This window comes from Ursus maritimus, unplaced genomic scaffold (assembly GCF_017311325.1).
Source record: "Ursus maritimus isolate PB19 unplaced genomic scaffold, ASM1731132v1 scaffold_22, whole genome shotgun sequence".
NCBI classification, from domain to species: Eukaryota; Metazoa; Chordata; class Mammalia; order Carnivora; family Ursidae; genus Ursus; species Ursus maritimus.
Window position 1 is genome coordinate 119,650 of NW_024424675.1, and position 27,354 is coordinate 147,003.

General features: G+C 45.9%; 1 protein-coding gene and 1 non-coding gene across 2 annotated transcripts in view; one reads left to right on the forward strand and one right to left on the reverse strand.

Moving 5' to 3' along the window:
- The window catches only part of LOC103676219 (adipocyte plasma membrane associated protein), a 36,753-nt gene extending 12,033 nt beyond the window's left edge, over positions 1-24,720 (forward strand). Inside the window, exons 3-9 of the mRNA XM_008705393.2 lie at positions 4,269-4,384; positions 13,000-13,092; positions 15,144-15,260; positions 16,575-16,749; positions 17,345-17,479; positions 17,928-18,120; positions 23,545-24,720. Coding sequence (XP_008703615.2) covers positions 4,269-4,384; positions 13,000-13,092; positions 15,144-15,260; positions 16,575-16,749; positions 17,345-17,479; positions 17,928-18,120; positions 23,545-23,754 — 1,039 coding nt within the window. The 3' untranslated portion in view covers positions 23,755-24,720. The remainder of the gene's footprint in view (positions 1-4,268; positions 4,385-12,999; positions 13,093-15,143; positions 15,261-16,574; positions 16,750-17,344; positions 17,480-17,927; positions 18,121-23,544) is intronic.
- Positions 12,456-12,559, reverse strand: LOC121104665. Its single transcript, XR_005837015.1, has one exon. It is a non-coding gene; the product is annotated as a U6 spliceosomal RNA (small nuclear RNA).
- Positions 24,721-27,354: the final 2,634 nt, after the last annotated feature.

The following is a 27,354-nucleotide window of genomic DNA, read 5'->3' on the forward strand; positions in this document are numbered from 1 at the left end:
AGTTACCTCTCATTGGTGGGCACCTGCAGTCCATTATAACTTGGAAAAAGTAGTATATACCTAGGCACCCTACGAAATGTATTCACATTTATAGATGTAGAGCCAGGCTGTTAATGCAGTGATGATTTATGACATCGATGTTGAGCTCATGCCAAAAGAGTTGTGCAATCTGGTTTGATAAGAAAATTCCCCTTTCCTCTTGAAACTTTCCAGAGAGGTGAAGCTTTTGGAAGTTTATTTTAAGTGAGTTTAAAAACTTCAGGCGAGAACTGTGTCCCATTATAGAATGAATATAACATTGAATAATGTGTTGGTGTTTTATAAATACAAATTAAGGCTTTATATTGGGCCTGATTCACTGAGAATGTATTCAGCATCTAGAACGCTTAAGGTAGGTACCCAGCTGAATACAGAGATATAAAGAGGACACAATTCTGACCTTAGATTGACATTTGTTTTTTTTTTGTTTTGTTTTGTTTTTAAAGATTTTATTTATTTATTTGACAGAGATAGTGACAGCCAGCGAGAGAGGGAACACAAGCAGGGGGAGTGGGAGAGGAAGAAGCAGGCTCATAGCGGAGGAGCCTGATGTGGGGCTCGATCCCATAACGCTGGGTTCACGCCCTGAGCCGAAGGCAGATGCTTAACCGCTGTGCCACCCAGGCGCCCCTAGATTGACATTTGTATACAAGAATCCACTTTTTGTTGTTGGATTTCGAATTAGTAAAGGTACAAGGTGCTGTTAAAACATAATTAGCTTGCATAAGATTGAGATTGGTGAAGGCCTAGGCATTCTAGACCCATGACAGTGTTGGCTTCTAATTTCTGGTGTGTTGATGGACCCCTCCATGTGTCTTTCTGGCTGAGCTGGGCCCAAGGGCGTACTGGCTGTCCTGTCTGGGGGGGAGCTCCCAGGACACATTGTGGGGGATGGGGAGTCACTCTCTTGCTAATCCCTGTCAACATGTAGAAGGATGTGGCTCAACCCACCCAAATAGAAACTGACCTGGGGGTTTTTGGATAATCTAGTTGGCTAAGGTGGGAATGTGAACTGTGTCCACAGCTGGGGATCAAAACCTGGACTGGGGAGCTAGCCTTGGAGAAGAGCAGGAAAGTAGAAAGAGCAGGGGAACATGGAGCTTCAGTGACTGAAGACCTTTGATCTCAGTAAAGGTGAATTTATATGTGGAAAGAGTGAAGAAATTCAAAGGAAAGACAGGTGTGTGCTCCTGACCAGAAACCGAAAGGGAAAGTGGCCCACTAAGGATTTGAAGTTGTACACAGTGTGTTCTGTCTGTGGAATAAATGAGCCTCATGAGAAGGGAAGGGAGGAGAAGCCCAGAGAAGCCAGGGTGGCTGACAGGGATCTCGCCCGTGCTCAGACTTAGGAAGTGACTTGCTCAAAAATTGGAAGAGGCGACCCCAGAATGCAGAACAAAAGCAGAAGACTGGAGGAGGTAGAAGAACCAAAATGACCTGGGGTTTGGAGGAAAGTGCTAATGACAACAGCAAAAAGGGCTTCTTTCAAGCTCTGTTCAGAGCAAAAAGAGCAAGGAGGGGGGAAACGCGCCGTCTGGAGCAGTCGGTGGTGCAGTATTGATGATGATGGGAGAGCAAGCTCCCAGCTTCTGCCGCACCTTTGTTCTCTCCACCAGCGGGTGTGGTGGGGAACAGGATCAGGCCAACTGGCCAGGTAGAAGGACGGCTGACGGAAGTGCCTCAGAGAGTCTGCCTCTGGTGTACATGACCTCCCAGGAGAGCTAATGCCACACTTAGCAATCGCCAAGAAATCGCAGAGAAAAATAAAGAGGGGTGCAGACCCCTCCAGAATGGATTATTATGCAGTTGGTTTCAGTTCTAGGGAGCAGTCACCAGGAAGGTTGTAGGGCTTTGTCAAAAACCTGCCATGCAAGGCAACCTTCTTCTTTGTTTGGAAGATGGGTGGACTGTGGTAGATAGGACATACATGACATCCTGATTTCTGGAGGATGTTGGTCAGTTCTTTCAGGATACATTTGACACATGGAGTTAATGGGATTTAATATGAGTTAGCAGGACTTGGGAGTTAACAGGGAGTTGATAAGAGTTTAGGAGTTCAAGGGCTTTAACAAGGGTCCACGTGGCCTGGCTGGCCTTCCTGAGGCCATTCTTCCTTGATGCTTCTGCTGCTCAGGCTGCAGGAGTCAGGGCCCTTTCTTGCTCATCCTGTGCATTTGCTCATACAAGTTTTCTTCTGGCCTCCCTATTAAGGTAATACTCAGGCTGCTTGCTGGCAGGGACGGTGCATGATGTACTGATTAGGTTGATGCTACAAACGTTTCTTGAGAACTTCCTTTGTGTAGGGAATCAGGCAAGGTCCAGGGACTGGGCAGAAAGGGGTGGCTAAGTATCAGGTATGCTGTCCTTTATGCCTGGGCTGTATATGCTTGTTTGTGTTGTTCGGTCTTCACATGCACCTTGGGAGGGCTGACCTTCCCCAGGGCAGAATTCGAACCCAGCTGTGTCCATCTCCATAGCCCAGGCTTTTCTCACCAAAGTATGTAGGTTGCAGCCCTGCTCTCTTCCTTTGGAAATAAAACTCCTAGTTAAACCAAGAGTGGTTTGTTTTTTGTTTTGTTTTGTTTTTGTTTTTGTTTTTAGAGCAAGTGAAAGCCATAGTTGGGAGGCAGGGTAGAGTGAAGGGGGGGTGGGAGAGTTTAATTCAGAGGAAATTTTGCTGTGTCGCAAGTACACACCTGACTCAGAGGAGGCAGTAGGAAGTGAAGTGCTCTGCTGGGAAGGGAGGGGTTGGGCAAGACGGAAGCATCTTCATCATTCCACAGCCTCAGCCACCCCTTCCCTCTTGGTTTTCCCACGCTGGTGGTCTGGCTAGGAAACTGCCCTGCTTAAGGGCAAAGTAGGGAAGGAATTGGGAGATATTGTCCCTCTCTGTTCCCTCCTTCCCTTCGTCCTCCCTCCCACAGTGTTTGTTGGGAGCCTCCTGTATGTCAGGTGCTCGAGATACAGCAGTGAAAAACACAAACAAATCCCTGATCTCATGGGCCATGCGTTCTAGTGGGGATAGATGTAATACATGTAACAGAGAAGTGAGAAGCCGCTAAGTGCTATAGAAAAAACAAAGTGGGGTAAGCGGTGGGGCTTTTGGGGGAGGTCTGGAGTATTATATTGGGTGGTCAGAGCAGGCCTCCTCTCAGGGAAAGGGCAGAGTACAGAGGAGCTAGTGCCAAGGATTTAAGGTGGGAGGTGCCTGTTAGATCAGGAACCAGCAGGGAGGGCCCTGGGGAGGGCAGAGTCAACAAGGGGGAGGGGACCTTGGAGAGGTGACTGGCCAGACTGCAAGGGGAAGGGCACCCTTGCAAGGCCATAGGCTCTGGCAGAAATGGGGCTGTTGCAGGGCTGTGAGAGCCTAACGCTGTGATCTGACTGTATTTCATAAGGCGCACGGTGGTGGGTTGAGGATATATACCGTAGGGAACAAGAGAGGAAGCGGGGGCGAGAAGATGGTGGCCTGGACCAGGGTGGTGGCAGAGGACATGGGGAGAAGGGCTTCAACCATGTCTGTCTTCTGAGGGTGCCACCAGCAGGATTTGAAGGCTGGGAAGGACCAGCAGAGAGGGAGGGTCCCTGGAGCTGAGTCTGTTGTCAGGGGAAGGGTCCAGGGTGCAGTGGAAGCTAGCTTCAGAGAGAAACCAGGCTGGGCCCTGAGAGGGACAGGCGGGAGGCAGAGCGCATCTGTGCTGGATGACGGGCTGGTGGCACCATGCCCAGGACAAACTCCTCACGCTTCTTCTTTCTTCTCTGTGAAGTAGGAAGCAAGGCTATCAGCTGTGAAACGTCAGCTCCACTCCCCTCTGTCTCAGTTGGATTTTAATAACTGGGCAGACACTGGGAGAATAAATGCCGGGGCCTGTGAATCAGAGGGTGGGAGGAGGTCTAACCTGTCCCCAGGCCTTGGACTGTGACTGGAGCTCAGGTAAGTGGAGGCCCCAGATGCTCTCTGTGATTACCCCAGATTACCCCCAGATGCTCAGGTGATTACCAAAGTTCTTGCATTAGCCATGATCATATTTTAATTTTTTTAATACTATGACCTTTTCTGATATCCTAGAATGGTGTTTTCTTTAACCTTTGTGTTTCTGGCAACTAAGGATGTTATTGCAACATGCCCTTTTTATCAAAGAATGGGGAGTTATGCATGAAGGTCCTCAGTAAACACTTTCTTCATGTATTTCTTATAGACAAATCCCTGTAATTGCATTATTTTACAGCTTCAAAGAACCCCCTCTCTTGCTTGGTGTTCTGCAACCAAATACGAAGTTACAACAGGCGGAAAAGCTGTTTGAAAATCAACTTATTGGGCCAGAGTCCATAGCAAATATTGGGGGTGAGTAAAGCCCTGGAACTTTAAGGTTCCCTGATGAGGGAATTCTGCCAGAGCAGCGCGATGCACCCTGCTCCTGGGTGGGGGCCCCTGGCTCTTCTCCTCAGCCGCAGATGCTCTGTGCTTGTCAAGCAGACACCCCTCGGCTCTGAGTTACAGGCCATTTCAGTGCTGGGTGGTTTTGAGTTCATGTCTGTGGAGCACTTTATTCTGCTCAAAGTGTCAGGCCCATTAAATTGAAAGGAAAAAGGAAAAATACACTGATGTTTAGCTCATTTATCAAAGGTAGGTATTACTTGATAGGACATTGTTTCTTCATTCAGTTTTTCTTTGCATAGATTCCATGAAAAGAATACAAATGAGGGGTACCTGGGTGGCTCAGTCGGTTGGGGGTTGGGCGTTTGCCTTCGGCCCAGGTCATGATCCCAGGGGCCTGGGCTCCCTGCTTAGCGGAGAGTCTGCTTCTCCCTTTTTCTCTCCCTCTGCCTGCTGCTCCCCCTGCTCATGCTCGGTCACTCTCTTTCAAATAAATAAATAAAATCTTAAAAGGAAAAAAAAAGAATACAAATGATTCTCAGTATTTCCACTGTTGTTTTGTTTTGTTTATTTTGTTTGAAGCTGACTTTGGTGGGTATGTTTAAGGGTAACTTAACTATCTGCTTCAGACTTGCCCAAACCTAAGAACTAGACATGGGTCTGGTTCTGTCTTGAGTCTCTAGCCACTAGGCATCTTCTGCCTTTTAGAATGAAGATTAAGCTCAGGTATCAAGACACAGTTAATGAGCAGTTGAAGAACTGAAAATGGCATGAGGATTTCTGAGCAGCTTACTGTGGCAGGCCGCCCTCATTCTGCAGTACGGTGTGCTCCCGCGGCCCCCGTCCTGCAGTACGGTGTGCTCCCGCGGCCCCCGTCCTGCAGTATGGTGTGCTTCCGCGGCCCTCGTTCTGCAGTATGGTGTGCTTCTGTGAAGCAGTGGTAGCCTCCTGCCTCCCATGTGCTGCTTCACTTTGGGCAGTCCCCCAGTGGCACGGACCACTTCTCTTTCCCCTGCTATTGGATGTGGGACCCAAATCTGGTGCATTTCTGCAACTGTTGGTTTGTTTGGCTGACATTCAAAATTGTAAGAGCGTTAGGCCTTTCATGATAGAACCTCGTGTTTCTCTTCAAAAGACTTTGACGTTTATTAATCACAAATTTTATTTTTTGGGTGAAAAACCAAATTGATATTTAAAACTGGAACTCCAAGGAGTTAGTGATCTTTTTTGTTATCTTTCAAAGGGAATGTTTCTTTTGTTCCCTCCCTTTCCTCTTGGGCTGACACTTCATTGCTCTGTGGCACCAGGGCTTGCCTTTTTCCCTTAAAGGAGTTGGCTATTCTCTCTGTGACATTTCTGGTTAGGCACAGTGGGGGTTTGCTACCCCCCTGTAGGTGTGAACCACAGGGATGTCCCCAGGGAGCCACTGCTTCCCAGCTTCATTTGGAAGTTGTCCTGGGGGATGGCTGGCATGTAGCTGACAGTGGAGGGAGGCACTTGCCTCAGGAGGGTGCGGGGAAGACTTATCACCAATTAACATGCTTTAATTTTTTAAAATAGATTTTATTTCTTAGAGCATTTTAGAGTCAGAGCAAAATGAAGAGGAAGGTACAGAGATTTATCATATACCTTCCCCCCTCCCACCAGCACATATACACAGCCTCTTCTGTCATCAGAGTGGAACATGTGTTACAATAGATGAACCTACAGTGACGTGTCATTACGACCTGGAGGCCATGGTTTACCTTAGGTCTCACTCTTGGTGTTACGTATTCTATGGGTTTGGACAAATGTACGAATGATGTGCATCCACCATTATCATATCATACAGAGTAGTTTCAGTGCCCTAAAAATCCCCCCAAATCCTCTGGGCTCCACCTGTTTATCCTTACCCACCCCGCAACCTCTGGCAGCACTGATCTTTCTATTGTCTCCATAGTTTTGCCTTTTTCAGAATGTCATAGAATTGGAATCATGTAGCATGTAGCCTTTTCAGATTGGCTTCCTTCACTTATTAATATGCATTTAAGGTTCCTCCATGTCTTTTCATGGCTTCACAGCTCATTCCTTTTTCTTGCTGAGTAATACTCCATGTGTGAATGTACCAGTTCATCCATTTACCTACTGAAGGACATCTTGGTTACTTCCAATTTTTGGCAACTATGAATAAGGCTGCTATAAACATCCACGTGCAGGTTTTTGTGTGGACTTATGTTTTCAGCTCATTTGGGTAGATACCAAGGAACACAATTGCTGGGTTGTAAGAATATATTTAGTTTTATAAAAAACCATCAGACTGTCTTCCAAAATGGCTGCACCATTTTACATTCTGACCAGCGGGGAATGAGAATTCCTGTTGCTCTACATCTTCGTCAGCATTTGGTGTTGTCTGTGTTTTAGGTTTTTGGCCCTTCTAATAGGTGCGTAGTGGTATTTCATTGTTTCAATTTACAATATAATGAGCATCTTTTCATATGCTTATTTTCTATTTGCGTATCTTCTGTGGTGAGGTATCTAACCTTTTGGCCATTTAAAAAATTAGGTTCATGTTCTTATTGTTGATTTTAAGAATGCTTTGTATATTTTGGATAAGAGTCCTTTTATCAGATGTATATTTTGCAGATATTTTCTCCCAGTCTGTGGCTTGTTTTCTAATTCTCCTTACAGTGTCTTTCACAGAACAGAAGTTTGTTTTAATGAAGTCCAACTTAACAGTTATTTTCTTCATGAATTATGCCTTTACTGTTGTATCTAAAAAGTCATCACTACACCCAAAGTCACCTAAATTTTCTCTTATGTTCACCTCTAGGAGTTTTATACTTTTGCGTTTTACATTCAGGTCTATGATCCATTTTGAGTTAACCGTCGTGAAGGATGTAATGTCTGTGTCTAGATTCATTTTTTACATGTGGCTGTTAGTTGTTTCAGCACTATTTGGGGAAAATACAATCTTTGGTCCATCGTATCACAATATATTATATAGGATTGCATTGTGACACATCAGTTGACTAATTTATGTGGGTCTGTTTCTGGACTATATTCTGTTACATGGGACTATTTTTCTAATTCTTTTGCCATTACCACAATGTCTTGGTTACTGTAGCATTACAGTAAGTCTGGAAGTCAAGTGGTGTTATACCTCTGACTTTGTTCTTCTTTAATATTGTGTTGGCCATTCTGGATCTTTTCCTTCTCCATATGAACATTAGAATCAGTTTCAGGATATACACAAAATAACTTGCTGGGATTTTGATTGCGATTGCTTTGAATCTGTGAATCAAGTTGGGAAGAACTGACCTTTTCACAATATTGAAATTTCCTATCCATGAACGTGGGATATCTTTCCATTTATTTAGTTTTTTGATTTCTTTCATTGGAATTTTATAGTCTTCCTCATATAGATCTTGTACATATTTTGCTATATTTATACCTAAATATTTTATTCTTTTGGGTGCAAATGTAAATGCTATTCTGTTTTTAATTTTAAATTTCACCTGTTCATTGCTGGTATATAGGGAAGTAATTGACTTTTGCATATTATCCCTGAATCCTGAAACCTTGCCATAATCACTTATTAGTACTAGGAGTTTTTTTGTTGTTGTTGATTCTTTGGGATTTTTTTTTTATAATAATTTTTTATTATCTTATGTTAGTCACCATACAGTATATCCCTAGTTTTTGATGTAAAGTTCCATGATTCATTACTTGCATATAACACCCAGTGTACCATGCAATACGTGCCCTCCTTAATACCCATCACCAGCCTATCCCAATCCCCCACCGCCCTCCCCTCTGAAGCCCTCAGTTTGTTTCCAATTCTCTACAAAGACAATCATATCATCTGTGACAAAGACAGATTTATTTCTTCTTTCTCAATCAGTATACCTTTTATTTCCTTCTCTTATTGCATTTACCAGGACTTCTAGTACAGTATTGTGAAGGAATGGTGGGGGGGGACATTCTTGCTTTTGTTCCTCATCTTAGTGGGAAAGCTTCCAAGTTTGTCACCAATAATTATGATGTTAGCTGTAGGTATTTTGTAGATGTTCAAGTTGAGGAAGTGCCTTTCTATTCCTAATTTGCTGAAAGTTTTTATCATGAATAAGTGTTGGATTTTGTCACATGCTTTTCTGCATCTATAGATTGGATCATGTGATTTTTCTCTAACCTGTTGATATTATAGATTACTTAAGTGATTTTCTTTCTTTTTTTTTAAAGATTTATTTATTTATTTGAGAGAGAGCACGAGCAGGGGGTGGGGGTGGGACGAGGAGAGGCAGAGGGAGATGGAGAAGCAGGCAGGAGGGAGGAGCAGGGAGCTCCGACATGGGGCTTGATCCCAGGACCCTGGGATGACCTGAGGTGAAGGCAGATGTTTAACCAACTGAGCCACCCAGGTGCCCCAGATTTTCACATTTGTGTTCATGAGAGATCTTGATCTGTAGTTTTTTGTAATAACTGACTCATTTTGGCATTAGACTAATGCTGGCTTCATAGAATAAGTTAGGAAGTAGTCCCTCTTCTTCTATTTTCTGGAAGAGATTGTAGGAATTGGTGTCATTTCTTCATTAATTGTTTGGTAGAATTCATCAGTGAACCCATTGGTGAAAGCCTTACGGTTTTTCTGTTTTGGAAGGCATTTCTTCAATAGATACAGGCCTATTCAAATAGTCTATTTCTTCTTCTGTGAGTTTTGGCTGATTGTGTTTTTCAAAATATTGGTTTATTTCATCTAGGTTACCAAATTTGTGAGCATACAGCTGTTTATGATATTCCTTTATTATCCTTTTGTGTCCATGGGGTCTGTAGGGATATTCTGTTTTTCATTTTTTATATTGGTAATTTATGTCTCCTCTTTTGTTTTTTCTCCCCCCCCTTTTTTTTTACTGTTATGATATGTTAGTCACCGTACACTACATCATTAGCTTTTTTTTTTCAAAGATTTTTATTTATTTATTCGACAGAGATAGAGACAGCCAGCAAGAGAGGGAACACAAGCAGGGGGAGTGGGAGAGGAAGAAGCAGGCTCATAGCGGAGGAGCCTGATGTGGGGCTCGATCCCACAACGCCGGGATCACGCCCTGAGCCGAAGGCAGACGCTTAACCACTGTGCCACCCAGGCGCCCCTACATCATTAGCTTTTGATGTAATGTTCCATGATTCATTGATTGCATGTAACACCCAGTGCACCATGCAATATGTGCCCTCCTTTATACCCATCACTGGCCTATCCCATTCCCCAACCCCCCTCCCCTCTAAAGCCCTCAGTTTGTTTCCCAGAGTCCATAGTTCATGGTTCGTCTCCCCCTCTGTTTCCCCCCCTTCATTTTTCACTTCCTTCTCCTAATGATCTCCCCGCTATTCTTCATGTTCCACAAATAAGTGAAACCATATGATAATTGTCTTTCTCTGCTTGACTTATTTCACTCAGCATAATCTTCCCCAGTTCCATTCATGTTGATGCAAATGTTGGGTAATCATCCTTTCTGATGGCTAATATTCCATTGTATATATAGATCACATCTTCTTTACCCATTCCTCTGTTGAAGGGCATTTCAGTTCCTTCCATGGTTTGGTTATTATGGACATTGCTGCTATGAACATTGGGGTGCATATGGCCCTTCTTTTCACTACATCTGTATCTTTGGGGTAAATACCCAGTAGTGCAGTTGCTGGGTCATAGGGTAGCTCAATTTTTAACTTTTTGAGGAACCTCCACACTGTTTTCCAAAGTGGCTGTACTGTACTACAGAGCTGTGATCACCAAGACAGCATGGTACTGGTACAAAAACAGACCCATAGATCAGTGGAACAGAATAGAGACTCCAGAAATGGATCCTCAATTCTGTGGTCAACTAATCTTCGACAAAGCAGGAAAAAACATCCAATGGAAAAAAGACAGTCTCTTCAATAAATGATGCTGAGAAAATTGGATAGCCACATGCAGAAGAATGAAGCTTGATCACTCTCTCACAACATACACAAAGATAAGCTCCAAATGGATAAAAGACCTCGATGTGAGACAGGAATCCATCAAAATCCTAGAGGAGAGCATAGGCAGCAACCTCTACGACATCGGCAACAGCAACCTCTTTCATGACACATCTCCAAAGGCAAGGGAAACAAAAGCAAAAATGAAGTTTTGGGACTTCATCAAGATAAAAAGCTTCTGCACAGCCAAGGAAACAGTCAACAAAACAAAGAGGCAGCCCACGGAATGGGAGAAGATATTTGCAAATGACACTTCAGATAAAGGGCTGGTATCCAAGATCTACAAAGAACTTCTCAAGCTCAACAACAAAAAACAAATAAACAAATCAAAAAATGGGCAGAAGATATGAACAGACACTTTTCCAATGAAGACATACAAATGGCTAACAGCACATGAAAAAATGTTCAAAATCATTAGCCATCAGGGAATTCAAATTAAAAACCACAGTGAGATACCACCTTATGCCAGTCTCTTTTGATTTCTTGTTTTCAGTTTCATTGATATCTGCTCTAATTTTTATTATTTCTTTCTTCTGTTTACCTTGGGTTTACTTGGCTCTTCTTTTTTTAGTTTCCTAAGATGAATGCTAAGATGATTGATTTTAGATCTTCCTTCCTAATATATGCATTCAATGCTATAAATTTCTCTCTAAGCAATGCTTTCACTGCATCCCACAGATTTTGAGAAGTTGTATTTTCATTTTATTTTGTTCAAAATGTTCTTTATTTTCTCTTGAGATTTCTTCTTTGACCTGTGAATTATTTAGAAGTGTGTTACTCTTCCAAGAATTTCAGGATTTTCCAGCCATCTTTCTGTATTGATTTGTATTTTAATTCCATTGTGGTCTGAGAGCAATGTATGATTTCTGTTCTTTTAAATCTGTTAAGTTGTGTTTCATGGCCCAGATTGTGGTCTGTCTTGCTGAATGTTCCATGTGAGCTTGAGACAAATGTGTATTTTGCTGTATTTGGATGAGCAGTTGATAGATGTCGGTTGTATCCAGTTGATCAATGGTGCTATTGTGTTCAACTATGTCCTTATGGATTTTCTGTCTTTAGAACTTGTTCATTTCTTTTTTTTTTTTTTAAAGATTTTATTTATTTATTTGACACAGAGAGAGAGCCAGTGAGAGAGGGAACACAAGCAGGGGGAGTGGGAGAGGAAGAAGCAGGCTCCCAGCAGAGCAGGGAGCCCGATGTGGGGATCGATCCCAGGACCCTGGGTCATGTCATGAGCCGAAGGCAGACGGTTAACACTGAGCCACCCAGGCGCCCCAGAACTCTTCCATTTCTGATAGATGCTGAAGTCTTCAACTCTTATATTTATCTATTTCTCCTTGTATTTCTATCAGCGTTGCTTCATGGAGTTTGATGATTCGTTATCAGGCACATACACATTAAAGCTTGTTATGTATTCTTGGAAGATTGACCACTTATTATGTGTAATGTTCTTCTTTATCCCTGATAATGTTCTTTTCTCTAAAGTTGGCTCTGAGATTAAAATAGCTACTTTCTTTTGATCAGTGTTGGCATGGTATAGCTTCTTCTGTCCCTTTATTTTTAACCTGTGTGTGTCTTTATATTTAAAGGGGGTTTCTTATGGACAAAATATAGTTGGGTCTTGCTTTTTTATTTACTCTGAGAGTCTCTGTTTTTTTAATGGTATATTTAGACCACTGATGTTTGAAGTGATAATTGATATAGTTAGATTAATATTTACCACAGTTGTTACTGTTTTCTATTTGTTCCTTTGGTTTTTTGTTCCTATTTTTGTCTTCACTCTCCGCCTTCTACGGTTTTTTCATTTTGTTTTGTTTTGTTTTTTAGCATAGTTGACACACAGTGTTACATTAGCTTCAGGTGTACAACTTAGTGATTTTACAAGTTTATACATCATGCTATGTTCACCACAAGTGTAGCTACTTTTATAATTTTAACTGACCATTTTATATGATTCCATTTTGTCTTCTTGCTTAGCAAATCAGTTATGCTTTTTCTAAAAAAAATTGTGTCAATAGTTGCCCTAGAGTCTGCCCATATACATTCAAAAACTATGGAATGTTTCACGAATTTGCATGTCATATTTGTGCAAGGGCCATGGTAATCTCTCTGTTGTTCCAATTGTAGTACATGGGCTGATGAACTGAGCACTTAATGTGCTTTAGTTTTATCCTGAGGGACTTCTTCACAGTTCTTCCCCTTTAGTGGAATATAATCAGTGTGAGCAGCAGACATTGACCTGAGGCAGACATGAACACATGTCCCTGACTGCTGAGGGTTAGCCTGAGAGTCCGTGCTCTTTGGAGAGTGGAAAATCCTCACGTTTTTTCACTGACTGGTGTCTGTTGTGCCTTTGCTCCAATGTCAGGTTCGAGCCCATGTGCCAGTGCCCCAGGCCCCCATGGTTTTATCACTGCGTGCTTTAAGGACTTTTTAAGGACCCAGACATCACTTTTCCTTCATCTTCAAAGTTGCCATTTTCTTTCTAGAGATGAAAAATACAAACAAGCCGTTTCTGCTGTAGAAGCGGTGTGATCACAGTTCTTAGGCTAATCTAGTAACTCTCTTTCCCTTTTTATTTTTTTAAACAGATGTGATGTTTACTGGTACGGCAGATGGCCGGATCGTCAAACTTGAAAATGGTGAAATAGAGACCATCGCCCGGTTTGGTTCAGGCCCATGCAGTAAGTCGGTGACGGCACCCCTGATACATGTCTGTGGTCATTGAGAAAGGTGCTGAATGGCTGTGTGGAGCTAAATTTCCCTAGAAGTCAGGTTGACCCTTGGAGAAGAAGAGCCCCTGACCAACCTGGCAGACAGCCAGACCTGGGCGTCACCACCAGCTCTTCATTTGCCGTGTGGTCCCTGGACCTCATGGTACCTGATTGTCACCGTGCAGGTGCAGCTTGCCAGCTAGGTGGTGGCCCCTGCACCTTCCAGTTACCTTACGGGCCCTGCACCCCGCCATTCCATAGTGGCCTGTGTTCACCTTGAGGTCACTTTGAAGAAGATTAATAGCCATCGTCAGAGTGCTGTATGGAAAAGCAGTTGGCCCTGTCACTACTTTCGCGCTGAAACGTCGTTCCTGCTCAGGAATTTCAGCAGTGTCACTCAGGTTCGGGGAAATTAGAGTAGATGAATCTCACTGTTTAAAACCTGGTAGCCCACAGGTTTCTTAGTAGTTATTGTTTTTTTTTTTTTTTTTTTAAAGATTTTATTTATTTATTCGACAGAGATAGAGACAGCCAGTGAGAGAGGGAACACAAGCAGGGGGAGTGGGAGAGGAAGAAGCAGGCTCCTAGTGGAAGAGCCTGATGTGGGGCTCGATCCCATAACACCGGGATCACTCCCTGAGCCAAAGGCAGACGTCTAACCGCTGTGCCACCCAGGCGCCCCAGTAATTATTGTTTTTTAATAGCTAGAACGCTTTTGTAAAAATAATGCATTTTCATTGTACAAAGGTACAAAGGAGAAAGTAAAAGTCATCTCAGAGTCTTCACAGATATAACTGTTAACATTTTAGTGCATAGCTGTTCATGGGTACTCTGGTTTTGTGATGGAATCATACTCTACATTCGTTTTTTTAACCTGCCTTTTGCACTCTGTATTTTGGCAGTAAGTGGCCCTATAGTAAGTGTCCTACAGTAAGGACTCCTGTAGTAAGCACCCCACAGAAAGCACCCTGCAGTAAGCATCCTGAAGTAAGCACCCTGCAGTAAGCACCCCATAGAAAGCACCCTGCACTAAGCACCTTGCAATAAGTGCCCCTTCAGTAAGCACCCCACAGAAAGCACCCCACACTAAGTATCCTGCACTAAGCACCTGTGCAGTAAGCATCCTGCACTAAGCACCTGTGCAGTAAGCACCCCTGCAATAAGCACCTCACAGAAAACACCCCATAGTAAGCACCCTGCAGTAAGCACCCCACAGAAAGCACCCTGTGGTAAGCACCCCACAGAAAACACTCTGCACTAAGCACCTTTGCAATAAGTTCCCCTTCAGTAAGCACCCCACACTAAGAACCTCTGCAGTAAGCATCCTGCAGTAAGTGCCCCTGCAGAAAACACCTTGCACTCAGCACCTTGCACTCAGCACCTTGCACTCAGCACCTTGCACTCAGCACCCTGCAGTAAGCACCCTGCAGTAAGCACCCTGCAGTAAGCACCCTGCAGTAAGCAGCTTACAGAAGCATCCCTGCATCTGTTTACTGCACACGGAGCCTGGCAGTAAGCACACCTGCAATAAATATGCATCGCCACAGGTTTAAAAAGGGTAGAGGTATTAATCTGAGGAATAAAATAGTAACTCTACCTTTAAGCCAGGTGGAGGGAAAACTGCCAAGGCCCTAGATGAGCAGAGTATTCAGGTCAGGCAATTGGGATTAAACTCACAATAACTGAGGTCCTGGGGGAAGTCTAGAGTTGGGTCCTGGGTCCTGATGATGTCCCTCAGTTAACTGTTCAAGTCTCTGGATGCAGATATAAACGCGATTCTTGGGTACCAATTGCTGTTCACATGTTCAGATCCATATTCTCAGGTGGTCCCTCTGGATACACCAGATAGTTGTCGTAAGTTCTGAGGGGGCTCGAATACTGGGGGATGGGTCTGTTTCTAATGCCATAGTCTTTTTGTTCTGAACAGCACGATGTATATTTCGGAAGGTGTGGATGAGGTACTTGGAGACACAGGTAGAATCTGGGATCAGCCACTGATTCCTATCCATTTGTTTCCCTAGAAACCCGAGATGATGAGCCTGCTTGTGGGAGGCCCCTGGGTATCCGGGCAGGGCCCAATGGAACCCTTTTTGTGGCTGATGCATATAAGGGACTATTTGAAGTAAATCCCTGGAAACGTATGTATCAATGTCTTACTTCCTTTTGCGACGATTTCAAAAAATTTTTTAAAGATTTTATTTATTTATTTGAGAGAGAGAGTGAGAGAAATAGAGCACAAGCCAGGGGGAGAGGCAGAGGGAGAGGGAGAAGCAGACTCCCCATTGAGCAGGGAGCCCCATGTGGCGCTTGATCCCAGGACTCTGGGATCATGACCTGAGCCCAAGGCGTACACTTAACTGACTGAGCCACCCAGGTGCCCTGTTTTCAGATGTTTTAAACAATATGTACGTAAGTGGATTTAATAGAATTTGTTCAGTACAGTCTACTGGAGACTCTAATATTTTCTTAGTCATTGAGTAGTCCTTGAAGTATTGCCTGCACATATCAGCTACCATGTAACTCATGACCCCATTTGGTCAATACCCTAATCTCCTGTTTGTGTGTTAGCCACAGGGGCTATTCTTCAAAATGTTAGAACTCCTCTTTCTATCTTTATTTTTCTGTGTCTCTGTCTTGTCTTCCTGTTTGTTTTCTGTCTGTCTTTTCATTTGTTCTTTGTCCACTTCCTCCTCCCATTTTTCTCCCTGTATGTGCTTCTGCAGGGGAGTTTGTACGATGCAGGAATTTGTTACCGTGGGGGGTGCCTGGGGCTCTGGGTGGCCCCCCTCTGCTGTTTGCTGGCTGTGTGACTATGCAGATGCCTTAGCCTCTCTGTGCACAGGTTACTCATCCATGAAACAGGGCTAATGGTAGTGCCTGCCTTGTGGGATTGTGTGAGAGTTTAAATAAGATTGTACGTGGAGGCAGCTTAGCACTCCATAAATGGTTATTCTCCTGTTTTTAAAGTTTGCCACTGTCACTATTTCCATATTTAAAACCACATGAATGGAACATTTTGTATTTCTCCCAAGCAAACTGAAAGACAGTTGCCTTTCATCTAAGATTCCTAATAGATTTTTAAAAATCAGTTGGTCTTGGTGAAGGAAAGAGGTCCTCAAGAGGGAGGATTTTGCCATTAAAGAAGTCACTGTAAAAACATTAATCACCTAATAGCTGAAAGAAAGGAAAACACTGTTCTTTGCTGGAAGAGGGAATAAATCTGCTAGCATATGGCATGGAGAGAAGCTCATTTTAGTTTTTCCGTTTAAATCAGGTAAGCTGATTGAGACTTTGAAATTATTGACATACAAGTTCTTAGAATGAAAACAGGTCTTCTCTTCCTCCCTGCTTTCCTTCCTTCCTTCTTTCTTTCATTATTATTTCCTTCTTTCTTTCCTTCTTTGCGCCTCCCTCCTTTCCTCCCTCTCTCCTTATCTTTCTTCCTGCCTTAGGTGAAGTGAAACTGCTGATTTCCTCTGAGACACCCATTGAGGGAAGGAAAATGTCCTTTGTGAATGATCTTACAATAACTCAGGATGGGAGGAAGATTTATTTTACGGATTCTAGCAGCAAATGGCAGAGACGAGATTATCTGCTTCTGGTTATGGAGGGAACGGATGATGGGCGGTGAGTTCATTTCGGATCTTCTGCGCGGTGAGATCATCAGTCAGGCAGGGTGACTTCGGCAGAGCTTATTTATGGGAGTCATTGGAGTCTTTCTGAGCATAATATTGCAGCTTTTGAGATAAGACTTTCATGACTTCTGGAAACGGGTGATGGATGCAACACAGAACAAGATGTTCTCTCTTTCTCTGTGAAAAAATGAAATTAAAACAGGCCGGTCGATTTGAGCATGTGGTCTAGGCACTCTGGGTGACACCTCCCAGGCTGGCCTCCGTTTCAGGTCATCCCTCCGAAGGGGCACTCCTTTGAGGCTGGAGCCATGGGGGCTCTCCCTGGTGCCGAGCCAGCTGCTGGCTCAGCGAGAAAACTGACGGGGTTCTCTGGAAGAGGATGCCTGGGGTCTGCTCTGGATGGGAAGGCCCCCAGGGGCCAGTCTGGAGTCAGGTCTGGGCAGAGGACCACCAGGGGCCTTGTCACTGCAGCATGAGGCGGATCCCCTCCGCAGGCCCCCTGCCTGAGGCTCAGAGGGGAGCGAGGCTCCAACGTGGCAGGGGTCACTGACTCTCCCGTGTGAGCGTTTGCTGTTGGCGCCCCACAGCCTACTAGAGTATGACACGGAGACCAAGGAAGTGAAGGTTTTACTGGACCAGTTGAGGTTCCCTAACGGAGTGCAGCTTTCTCCTGCGGAGGACTTTGTCCTGGTGGCTGAGACGACAATGGCGAGGATAAGAAGGTGCGTGTGGCCCCTGCTAAGCTTTTGGGGGTGCACTGGAGCACGCTGTGGCCCAGCCCAGGTTGCTGGGAGATGTCGAGCTAAGTGATCGGAGATGGGGCAGGGCACCTTCTCCTTTGTGTGATAATGGAAGCAGTAAAATTCAGGGATGCCTTTTCTTTCTCTTCCATCTCAGTCTGCTTGAAAGTTGCAGTCTGGGAGAGTCTTGATTTAATGCAGACCACACATCCTGGGTCCCTCTCCCTACTGGGTGGGCCGGTTCCCTGCTACTGCTTCTGGCTGTGCCCCGGACTCGTGAGGGCCCCTTTCACCATCTCGTGTCTTCCTTCATGGTGGACACGTTTATAGTTGTAAATCAGTTGGGACTAAGACCATTTTGGTGCTTGGCAAAAGGTTTTCTTTAACTTTGGGGGCCACTGCTCACCACTTGCTTGGGTGAATTTTTCAGATTCTACCTGTCGGGCCTGATGAAGGGAGGGGCTGATCTGTTCGTGGAGAACCTGCCTGGATTTCCAGACAACATCCGACCCAGCAGCTCTGGAGGGTACTGGGTCGGCATGGCAACCATTCGCTCCAACCCTGGGTTTTCTATGTTGGATTTCCTATCCGAGAGACCCTATATTAAAAGAATGATTTTTAAGGTAACTATGAAAACTATAATTCCAAAAACCAAAATGAAAATGCATCTAATTAGGATCTTTTTTACCTTTGTAGCTGTAAAAATTCTCGTGCTGCTTATAATATTTAGTACTTCTAGTGACTTTTTAAGTGTGAGTGAGCAGAGGGGAGGCGCGGGGGGGGGTTGCGGAGAGAGTCTTAAGCAGGCTCCACACCCAGCGTGGAGCCCGACACAGAGCTCAGTCTCATGACCCTAAGATCGTGACCTGACCCGAAATCAAGATTCAAGAATCAGATGCCTAACTGGCTGAGCCACCCAGGCACCCCACTTATAGTAACTTCTTTAAAATACATTTTATGCCTCAGCCTGAAATGTAAACTGAAACACTTGGACCCTTTGAGGTTACCCTTCTGGCTTCCTTGTCTGGGTATTTTTACCATCACCCTCACCGTCATGTCCTGTTAATTACACCTGCCTCTTTGTGATGGCTGTTTCAGGCCTTCTCCCCTCTCCACAGACCCTGCAACTTGGCCTTCAGACGGGGCCCCCGCAGACCACACTGCTGCTCCTCCGCAAATGGTTATCAGGCACGTCTTCCTGTGGCCACACATGGAGACGCACTGTCCTTGGATGCCATCCCACCCTGGCTCCTCTTGCCTTCTGAGACCTTCCTGTTCATCATACTCCCCCATCCCCATAGGATCCTGACCTTTGACCTCTTAGCACACCAAACTTTTTCATTACAAAAAAAATCACCCACCTTCACCAATGGCCAGCCATTGGTCAGCCTTTCCGCCAGTGACTTCCATGAGATGCCCTCAGTGTAGCTCTCCACGTTTTACACTGTGGATGAGGAAGCTGCCGATATGGGCGCTTCCATCACGCAGAAATCTTCATTTCTAGCAAGCTCCGTTTCACAGGCTGAACAGATGTTTGGAACGGAGATTCGATGTTGAATAGTGAATAGATATTAAAATAATCGTAACTTAAGGCCCTGGAAGGTACCAGGCAGCAATTACTGAGTCTGTGCAATGCTGGGCCCTGTGTCTGGGCCCTGCTGAGGGGCTGTAGGCCCCTGTTCTGTCAGGCTGGCCCATGGCCTTCAGTTTTGTTCCAAGGTCTGTGGGTCACTGTGGAAAACCCTGATCTGTTCAAAAATAACACATTCCTCCTCTTTGCCTCATTGGCTCCAGAGCCAGCATCTGTTCCCACTGTGACCTGGGAGGAGGCAGAATGGTGAGGTAGGAGGAAGGACAGGGTTGGGTTTTTTTGGTTTTTTTAAGACAGGGGTTTTGAAGAAGGCCAGGCCAGTTAGGCGACCCTGGGCAGATGATATGACCTCTGTGCCTCAATTCCTCCATCTTTCAAGTGGGAAGAATAACAGCATCCTTCTCTTTCATTAGGTACTGAAAAAATGTAACGGGAATATGCATATAATACCTTTGGCTGACTAGAGTAGGTGTTCTCTTTCCGTACCTGTCCATGTTTGCACCGTGAAGTGGTGCTGGTGGAGGTTTGTCTCCCACCCCCACCCCGACAGAACGCATGCTCCATCAGAGCAGGTGTTTCTCTGTTCCATCGCTCCTTTGTTCCCAGCACCTAGAACCGTGTCCGGCACACGGGAGTGCTCAGAAATGACTGTGGAAGCAGTGTGTGTTCAGGGAGGGGCTGGAGCGGTGACACGTGTTCCTGGCACAGGAGAGCTCCGCACCTTCCTGAGGCAGGTCAGGAGCAGTGGGAGAGGACCATAGGCCTTGCAGACATGACAGAGTCTAGATCGAATTCTAACTACAGTTGAAGTCATGGAGGATTTTTGTTTGTTTTTCGTTTTGAGACAGTATCAGACTTAGGAAAGTAGCAAGAGGGTACAAAGAATTTCTTTCCCTGAACTATTTGCAAGTAAGTTGCTGACCTGATGCCCTGTCATCATCAGGGTTTGGGCAGTTGCCCTGATGGATTCAACCCAGGCTGCGGTGTGGCCTTCAGTTGTCATGTCTCTTTATTCTCCTTCAATCTGGAAGAGCTCCTCAGTCTTGATCTTTTTGAGAAATACAGGTCAGTTATGTTGTAGAATGTTCCTCCATGTGGGTTATCTGGCATTTCTCATGATTAGATTTAGGTTATACAACTCTGGCAGGAAGACCACGGAAGTTGTGTTCTCAGTATGTCCTGTCGGGGGCACGTGAGGTCAGCTTGTCCCATACTGGTGGTGGCAGCATTGGCCACCTGATTCAGCGGTGAATGCTGGGCTTCTCCATTGTGAAGTCACTCTTTTTCCATTTGTAAGTAACAAGTATTTGTGGGGAGGTGCTTTCTAAATAAGCAAACATCAGTGTGATCTCACGGTTGCCTATTTTTTTCGGTGGTTTATAATCTCTTACTGCCATTATTTATTTTGAGGCTCAGATTGTCTGTCTATGGCCAGTGGGAGCCCCTTCAGTGTGGCTCCTTGCCCTCTGCACACATCCCTACCGTTTTTGGAGTGGTTCCTCACTTTGTGACACAGGCTTATCATGCCCCAGCTCTGTAACTGACCGCTTCTCCAGGAGCCCTGGTTCCTTCTAGAGGGGATCTGGTGCTACATGTGCTCATGGCTTTTGGCAGGTCACTGCCCCTAGTCCCCCTCAACAGACAAAGCCGGGGAACATATGCGTGTATATTCATACATATATAAATACAGTTGACCCTTGAACAGCACAGGGGTTGGGGCACTGGCCCCTGTGCCATCAAAAATCTGTATACAACATTGGACTCCCCAAAGACTTAACTATTAACAGCCTACTGTTGACCAGATGCATCACCAGTAACAAACAGTTGATTAACACATAATTTGTATGTTATCTGTATTCTTATAATAGAGTAAGCTAGAGAAAGACGATTACTAACAAAATTATAAGGAAGAGAAAATACATTTACAGCACTGTATTGATCAAGAAAATCTGCATATAGGTAGACCTGCTGCAGTTCAGGCTGGTGTTCAAGGGTCAACTGTATATGCGGTGTATGTATACATGTTTACACATATGTTCATTTATTCATCATCTGTTTATTTAAATTGAAAGCTGTAAGTAATGCTAGTATTTTGGCTTCTAGTCTCATACCACAGGATTTATTCTAGTTTTCTCCACTTCCATAATAGTACTACCCTTCTCTAATAGTGAAACACCTGGATCCTATTATCCTTCATACCTGTTTGATAGATTTCCTGGGTGTCACCAATCTGTGGCTGTGTTCCCCATCACACAGCCCCTGCTAGGGCTCTGGCATCCCATGCTGGGCCTTCTCCCTCCTCCCAACCATGTGAGGCGTCTGCCTTTCCTCTCAAGGGCTCTGATGCCTGTGCCAAGCTGTCCCCAGGTAAACACCATCCTCACTGCCTGGGCTCTGCCAGCCTGTGCCAGGCCACCCCACTGCGGGAACATGTCTTACCCTGCTTGGGCTCGGTGCCCTATTCCGTGCCACTGCCCTCTCCCTTCCCCTAGTGTGGACTCTCCCTCACCTTGCTTGGACTGACTCGTGGTCTGGGCCACTGTGGTTCCAGCCTCTGCACACTCCTACCCTGCTGGGTCCTACAGGCCACTTCCTGACTGAATTATTCAGAAGGGGCCTGATGTAGTACAAAGAAAGTTTAAAGAGACAACTTTAGCTGCCGTGTGGGGAGCAGCCTGCAGCATGGCTCCATGAGCTGTGAAGAGTCTGGTGTGGAGGAGCCTGCAGCAGCCAGGAAAGATGGTGGGGCAGAGCCTGGGGTGGGGGTGGTACATACGTAGCACATGATAAGACCCTGTGGTGCCGGGCTTGCAGGGTCTGGAGAGAAGGGATTAGGCGAGAGGGCCAGCATCTCAGTATCAGCAGCTGGTGTCAAGGGCCCTGTCTCTTTAGCCAGGGGGTCTGTCAAGTTTGAAGAGCTGTTAGAAAGTCTGGGTGGACAAGGGTCAGCAACCAGGGGTTGGAAATCAGGGTGGAGATTTGAGAGCTTTCCCTGTCATCCCCCCAGGAGAGGGGATGTGATATCTTAGGGATAAGATGGAGAGAACAGAGAAGGGAGGACCTAGCATTGAAGTGAGGTGGCATTTCGTGGGCCGTGGGAAGCCTTATGAAGTATTTTAAGCTATAATCAACTTTGATTGCCATACAACTTTCTAGAACAGTCAACTTGTGTGACTGCTTGGACCTTTCCAATGACTAGGAGACATTATTCATCGGACATTACAGTTGTTTGGCTGTTTCCCCTTACATTGAAAGGTAGACATCTGCCTATTAATTTTCATTCACTGGTCTTACACAGTAGCATACTGTCATTGTTTCCTCCCTCGTGTCCTGCTGTGCCAGAAATTGCATATATTACCCTCTGGTTTCTCTGCTTAAACCCCTTCAGTAGCCCCGTGTGGCCCTTGACCTGGCTGAGCCACGGGGCTCCTAGAGGGTGCCATGCTCATCGTGGAGGTTATCTCTACATTGGCCTCAAGCGGAGCTGCCAGGGCCCTGGGGGGCAGGGACACGTTCATTTAACCTGTCCGGGTCTTTTCTCTTTAACGTGAACCACCCTCAAATCTCCATCGTTTGCACCTTGCACGTGGAAATATTTTAACCTCGTCTGAGCGCTTGGCATTTATTCTGGTTAGGCTGTGCTGGTTTTAACCCGGTGTTCTGGGTTCCATGTCAGTGTGGGCTTGCTTCAATATTGTGTCTTCCTCGGACGTGAGGAGTCGTGAACCCTTCAGCCAGGCCATCCAGAGTGGCGCCTGCATTGGGCGTGGTGGGTACCGTGGCGAGGGCTGTTGGAAAGCTGCCATCCTGTGCCAGGCTAGCCTTGCCTCTGGATGCAGGCGACAGGAGGCTCCTTGGCCTGCTCTGCACGGGGGCAGAAGTGGGGGAGGCCTGGGGGGTGACAGGCCCTGTGCCAGGGCAGGGAACTGGTTTAATCTGCTTCCGTTCTACGCAGCTTCCCTGTCATTGGAAGAGCTGGGCCCTTACGAGATGGTGAGGGGATCTGTGAAAAACAAAATTCAACTGAATAAACGTCAAAGAGCTTATTGGCTTTGTTCAGTGACTCATGAGTCAGACACCATCCAACCCGGCAGATACAGATGAGCTCAGAGGAGTGGCACAAAATGAAAGACTTTCATAGGCAGGAGGGAGCAGGAACAAGGAGGTCACACTGGACAAAAAACAGTTTGGTTATCACCAGGCTACTTTCCTTTAGGGGGATGGCAGGCAGATTACCTCACTAGTACAGATCAGGTGATTCCTGATTGACTGGTTTAAGATTCCGTTTCTGGGAGAACCCAAGCTGTAAGTAAGTTAGGTCTCAGTTTGGTGATGTGGGGCTGAGCATAACTGACTCCATTTTGGGCCTGTGGTCTTGTTTTTAGCAGGCCAGATCTGCTCATACCACTGTCTTGGTCAGAAGCTAACCTCTCCTCACACTGTGCTTCCCTTCCAGCTGTTTAGTCAGGAGACTGTGATGAAGTTTGTACCACGGTACAGCCTTGTTCTAGAACTCAGCGACAGCGGGGCCTTCCGGAGAAGCTTGCACGATCCCGACGGGCAGGTGGCCTCCTACGTCAGCGAAGTGCACGAGCACAACGGGCACCTATACCTGGGCTCCTTCAGGGCCCCCTTTCTCTGCAAACTCAGCCTCCAGTCTGTTTAGCGGCCTTGACCATGGCTGTGCCAGAAGTCCTCACACTGGGCACCACTGCTGGTCCAGGAGATTCCGTGCACACTGCTGGTCCTTGGACGTGGACGTTGGAAGTGGACAGTGAGACCCTGTGGATTTCTGGGACCCTGTGGGATGCCCCTCACCTGGGTTTGACATTGCATTTAGAGGGAAGCATAACATGCCACAGGGAAGATAAGTCCATGTTAAACCATTTCCTCTTATAAACCCTTTCTAAGTACAGTGATTCTCTAGGACTTAGGAGACTTCATGCACTTATAATAGGCCTCAGGGTTTGTGGATCGAGCAGTAGATGAGATGTCCAGGGATCTTGTTTTTGCTACTGGCTGTCCTGCCAGCATCAGTATCTTTACGTTAAAATGCGGTAATACCTGTCTTTGGGGGTGGGGCACAGGAAGGGCAAGGAGAGCTTAGTGCAAAAGTATGTTGAGGCCAGTGGGTAGAGCTGTGTAAGTGACAGAGCTGTATTCTCCAGAGCTGTGCGGGCTGTGGGCCCTTGATCCTGTGCTCTCTTCCATAGCTTACACCCCCAGCCTACCCCGATTCAGCCCCACTCTGAACCAGAGGGTTTTCAAGACTCCTGAGTCCCTATCAACCATTTAAAGGCAAGGACCCGAGTAAGTACATAGAAGCATGTCGATACCAGCAGCTCTGAGAGGACCTGCTGGGCTTCTCTCTCTGAACAATCTACCACATCAATGGAATGATCCAGCAGCTGGGTTCTACAGGGCTGAATCTAGGGGAGTCCTGTTGACACCCCTTTGTTCCTTACCTCTAGACCAGCAGGTGAATAGTGCACATGTTAATGTCATTTGCTAAAGTGTCACAAGTCTGAAGTTGCTGTATATCCTGACAAGTATGTACACACTGGGCCTAATTTTGTCAGGGGGACCCATGTAAGAATGATAATTAAATTGACTTTTCTGCTCATTAACCTTTTCTGATGGTGTTGCCTGGGAGTTTCTTCTCTAACATAATTAGGTTAACGGTGACTGAAGCTTGATTCCACCGTGGGCTGATAGGATCCTTTCGGCCAGGGCCTTGTTTAGGGACAAGCAGTCCGTCTGGCTTGGTCAGGGTCCCTCAGAGGGCCGCCACCTCCGGCCCTCACTTCCCAGCAGTGCCTCATTGTGGGGAAAGTCGATACTACACTGCGTTTCGGCTTCCAGCCTACAGAAAGGGGCTGATATCTGTTCCTTTCTGTCCTGGCTGTTGGTGAGAGTACATAAGACATCGTGTCTCTGGAATTGTTTTCAATAACTTGACAAGGAAATCTTTTAAATAGGTAACAATAGCTGTGGTAAAATCTGAACCATTCGTGTCGTGTTGCCCTGGCTCGCAACAACCCCTGTGCTCCCTTCCCGACAGTGGCATCCTCAGGATCTGGAGGTTGGCTCAGCTTGTGGTATCGCGTGCTCAGGATGGCTTTGTGTGCAGCAGGACGGGGTCAGAGACTGGCTTCAGTCCAGCCGATGTGACCCAGGTCATATTAGGTGCGTGACTCCATGTTGTTTAGGTTACTTTAGGGGAAAGAAAATTGAGTCTAGATTACTAAGTGCTTTTTAATAGATAATGGCGTACCCCATATATCAGCTGCACAGGATATAAGGTAAAACCTGATCATTCTGCCATAAAAAATAATTTAAATGTGTGGAGCCTATATAAGTTGACTTCTTGCTTGAGACAGAGGGCTTTGCTTTTAGTGCTTGCTGTTTACCGATGCCAAGAAGCTGGTAAATTGCTTTTCACAGTTTTCAACAAAGGAGTCTTGATTTTGACTTAGATGTCGATTTTCTGTCTCAATGTGTCACTTCCTGTGTTTTATCTGGTAATTTGCCGTGGTGAGATACAAAATATAGCCTTATTAGGTTTAAATAGGTGGTATGCTTTTGTTGTAAACATAAAGCAGATTTGCTCTACTGTGAATTACTAATATGCTTTTAAAATTAAATCAAGCAGTTCCTTCATTGTGTGCTTCTTTATTACCTATTACAAAAACTCCACGGGGACTCAGGTACTGCCTTTCATAGGACAGAAGCCCTGTTTTGAGATTTTTATCCTCAACATGCATTTGCAGAGTGGTCTGTAGTTTAGAAGGAGTTTTCATGCACACTGACGTTTTACTGATGAAAGGAGATATACTCATTTTATAGGGGGGGGGAACTGAGGCTTGGAGGGCTGGAGAGGGCTTGCCCAGACTCCCTGAGCACACGGTGCCAGCACACTGCTGGCTCTGACTTCGGAATCTGCTGGGAAAGCTGGGAGATGAAGCAGGGTGGTGTTCCCAGGACCGGGCTCTGTGGTGGTCACCGCCCAGCCCAGGGGCTAGACCTTGGCTGCACATCAAAGTCCCCTGGGCTTCCCAGTCTTCTGGAGTGGCCTGGCATCATCATGGTTTCAAGCTTCACAGGTGGTCCCCGTGGCAGTGGTGGGGCACTCATCACTGCTGGGGCCCACCTGTACCCTAAAGAGGGGCTACGCTGGGCGGACACCTGGAGCAGGGCCAGGAGAGCTGAATCCCTGAGAGTCTGTGTATAGCTAGTGAGGAGGTGTGGGGCATGGCCAGGGAAAGCTCTAGAACACTCAGGGCAAGACTGTTAGAATTTTGACTGGTTTTGCTCAGTTTTTGAGACCTTCAACAATTAGTATTTTTTCTCTTTGGTCCTAATTCTGGGTTGTCGTAGAATCCTGGGTATTTAACTTCATATTTTCTCAGTGAGAATAACATTAGATGATGTCACAGCTTCCATCTGTGTCAGAGTCATACCCTCCGAGTCAGAGCAAAGCTCTAAGTTTAAAAAAGCAGGTAACACTGGGTCAGCAATACGAGACTTCAGGTCATCACTGGTTGACGTCTGAGGCCTACCGTAAGTTACACCATCTCCATGTTGGGTGTTTTGTTTCATCTCTTTGGATCCTACCAAATGGCTCTCTGGCCAATCCCTTCCTAGGTCGGGCTTCGGTGTGCTTGGTCTGGAGAGAAGTTTTTCATGGCGTGGGGGTGGGGGGGCAAAGTTATGTCGTTAGAACAAGCAGCACGCCCACAGGCATGTAGCAAAACGTCTGCAGTGGTGCTGTTAGCAGATGTGTGTCTGTGGAGGACAAAGGCACGTGAGCTGATGGCTTCCACAAATCAGAGTAGCCTCGGGCCGGCTCACAGGCTCAGCCCCTTTCCTTCTCATGTTGCAGTGCCTGGTGTAAGAGTTGTTAGTCAAGCGTAGTCTTCTGTGAGGTATGGTACACAAAGCGGATTGGGAACAATAACGCAGCTGACGTATTACAGCGTTCAGCTCACCTGGAGTTCAGGCACTAAGGCCCCCATGTAGGGAGGGTTTGCGGAAGCCTGAGATTGGGGGCCACGGTCAACTGGCTTCTGCAGGGGCTGGTTTGCCTCAGTTCGAAGACTTCTGTTTACTTTATAGGAAGAGATTTTAAATACCTGGCCGCAAATGATGTTTTGAAAATTGTGGTCATGGGTTAGTGTTGAAACCTGAGAGTTTCGAGATGCAGATCTGAGGCTTCCTTCTCTGTCCCCAGAGGGAAGATCAGCCCTGGCTCCTGGCTGGGGGGGGG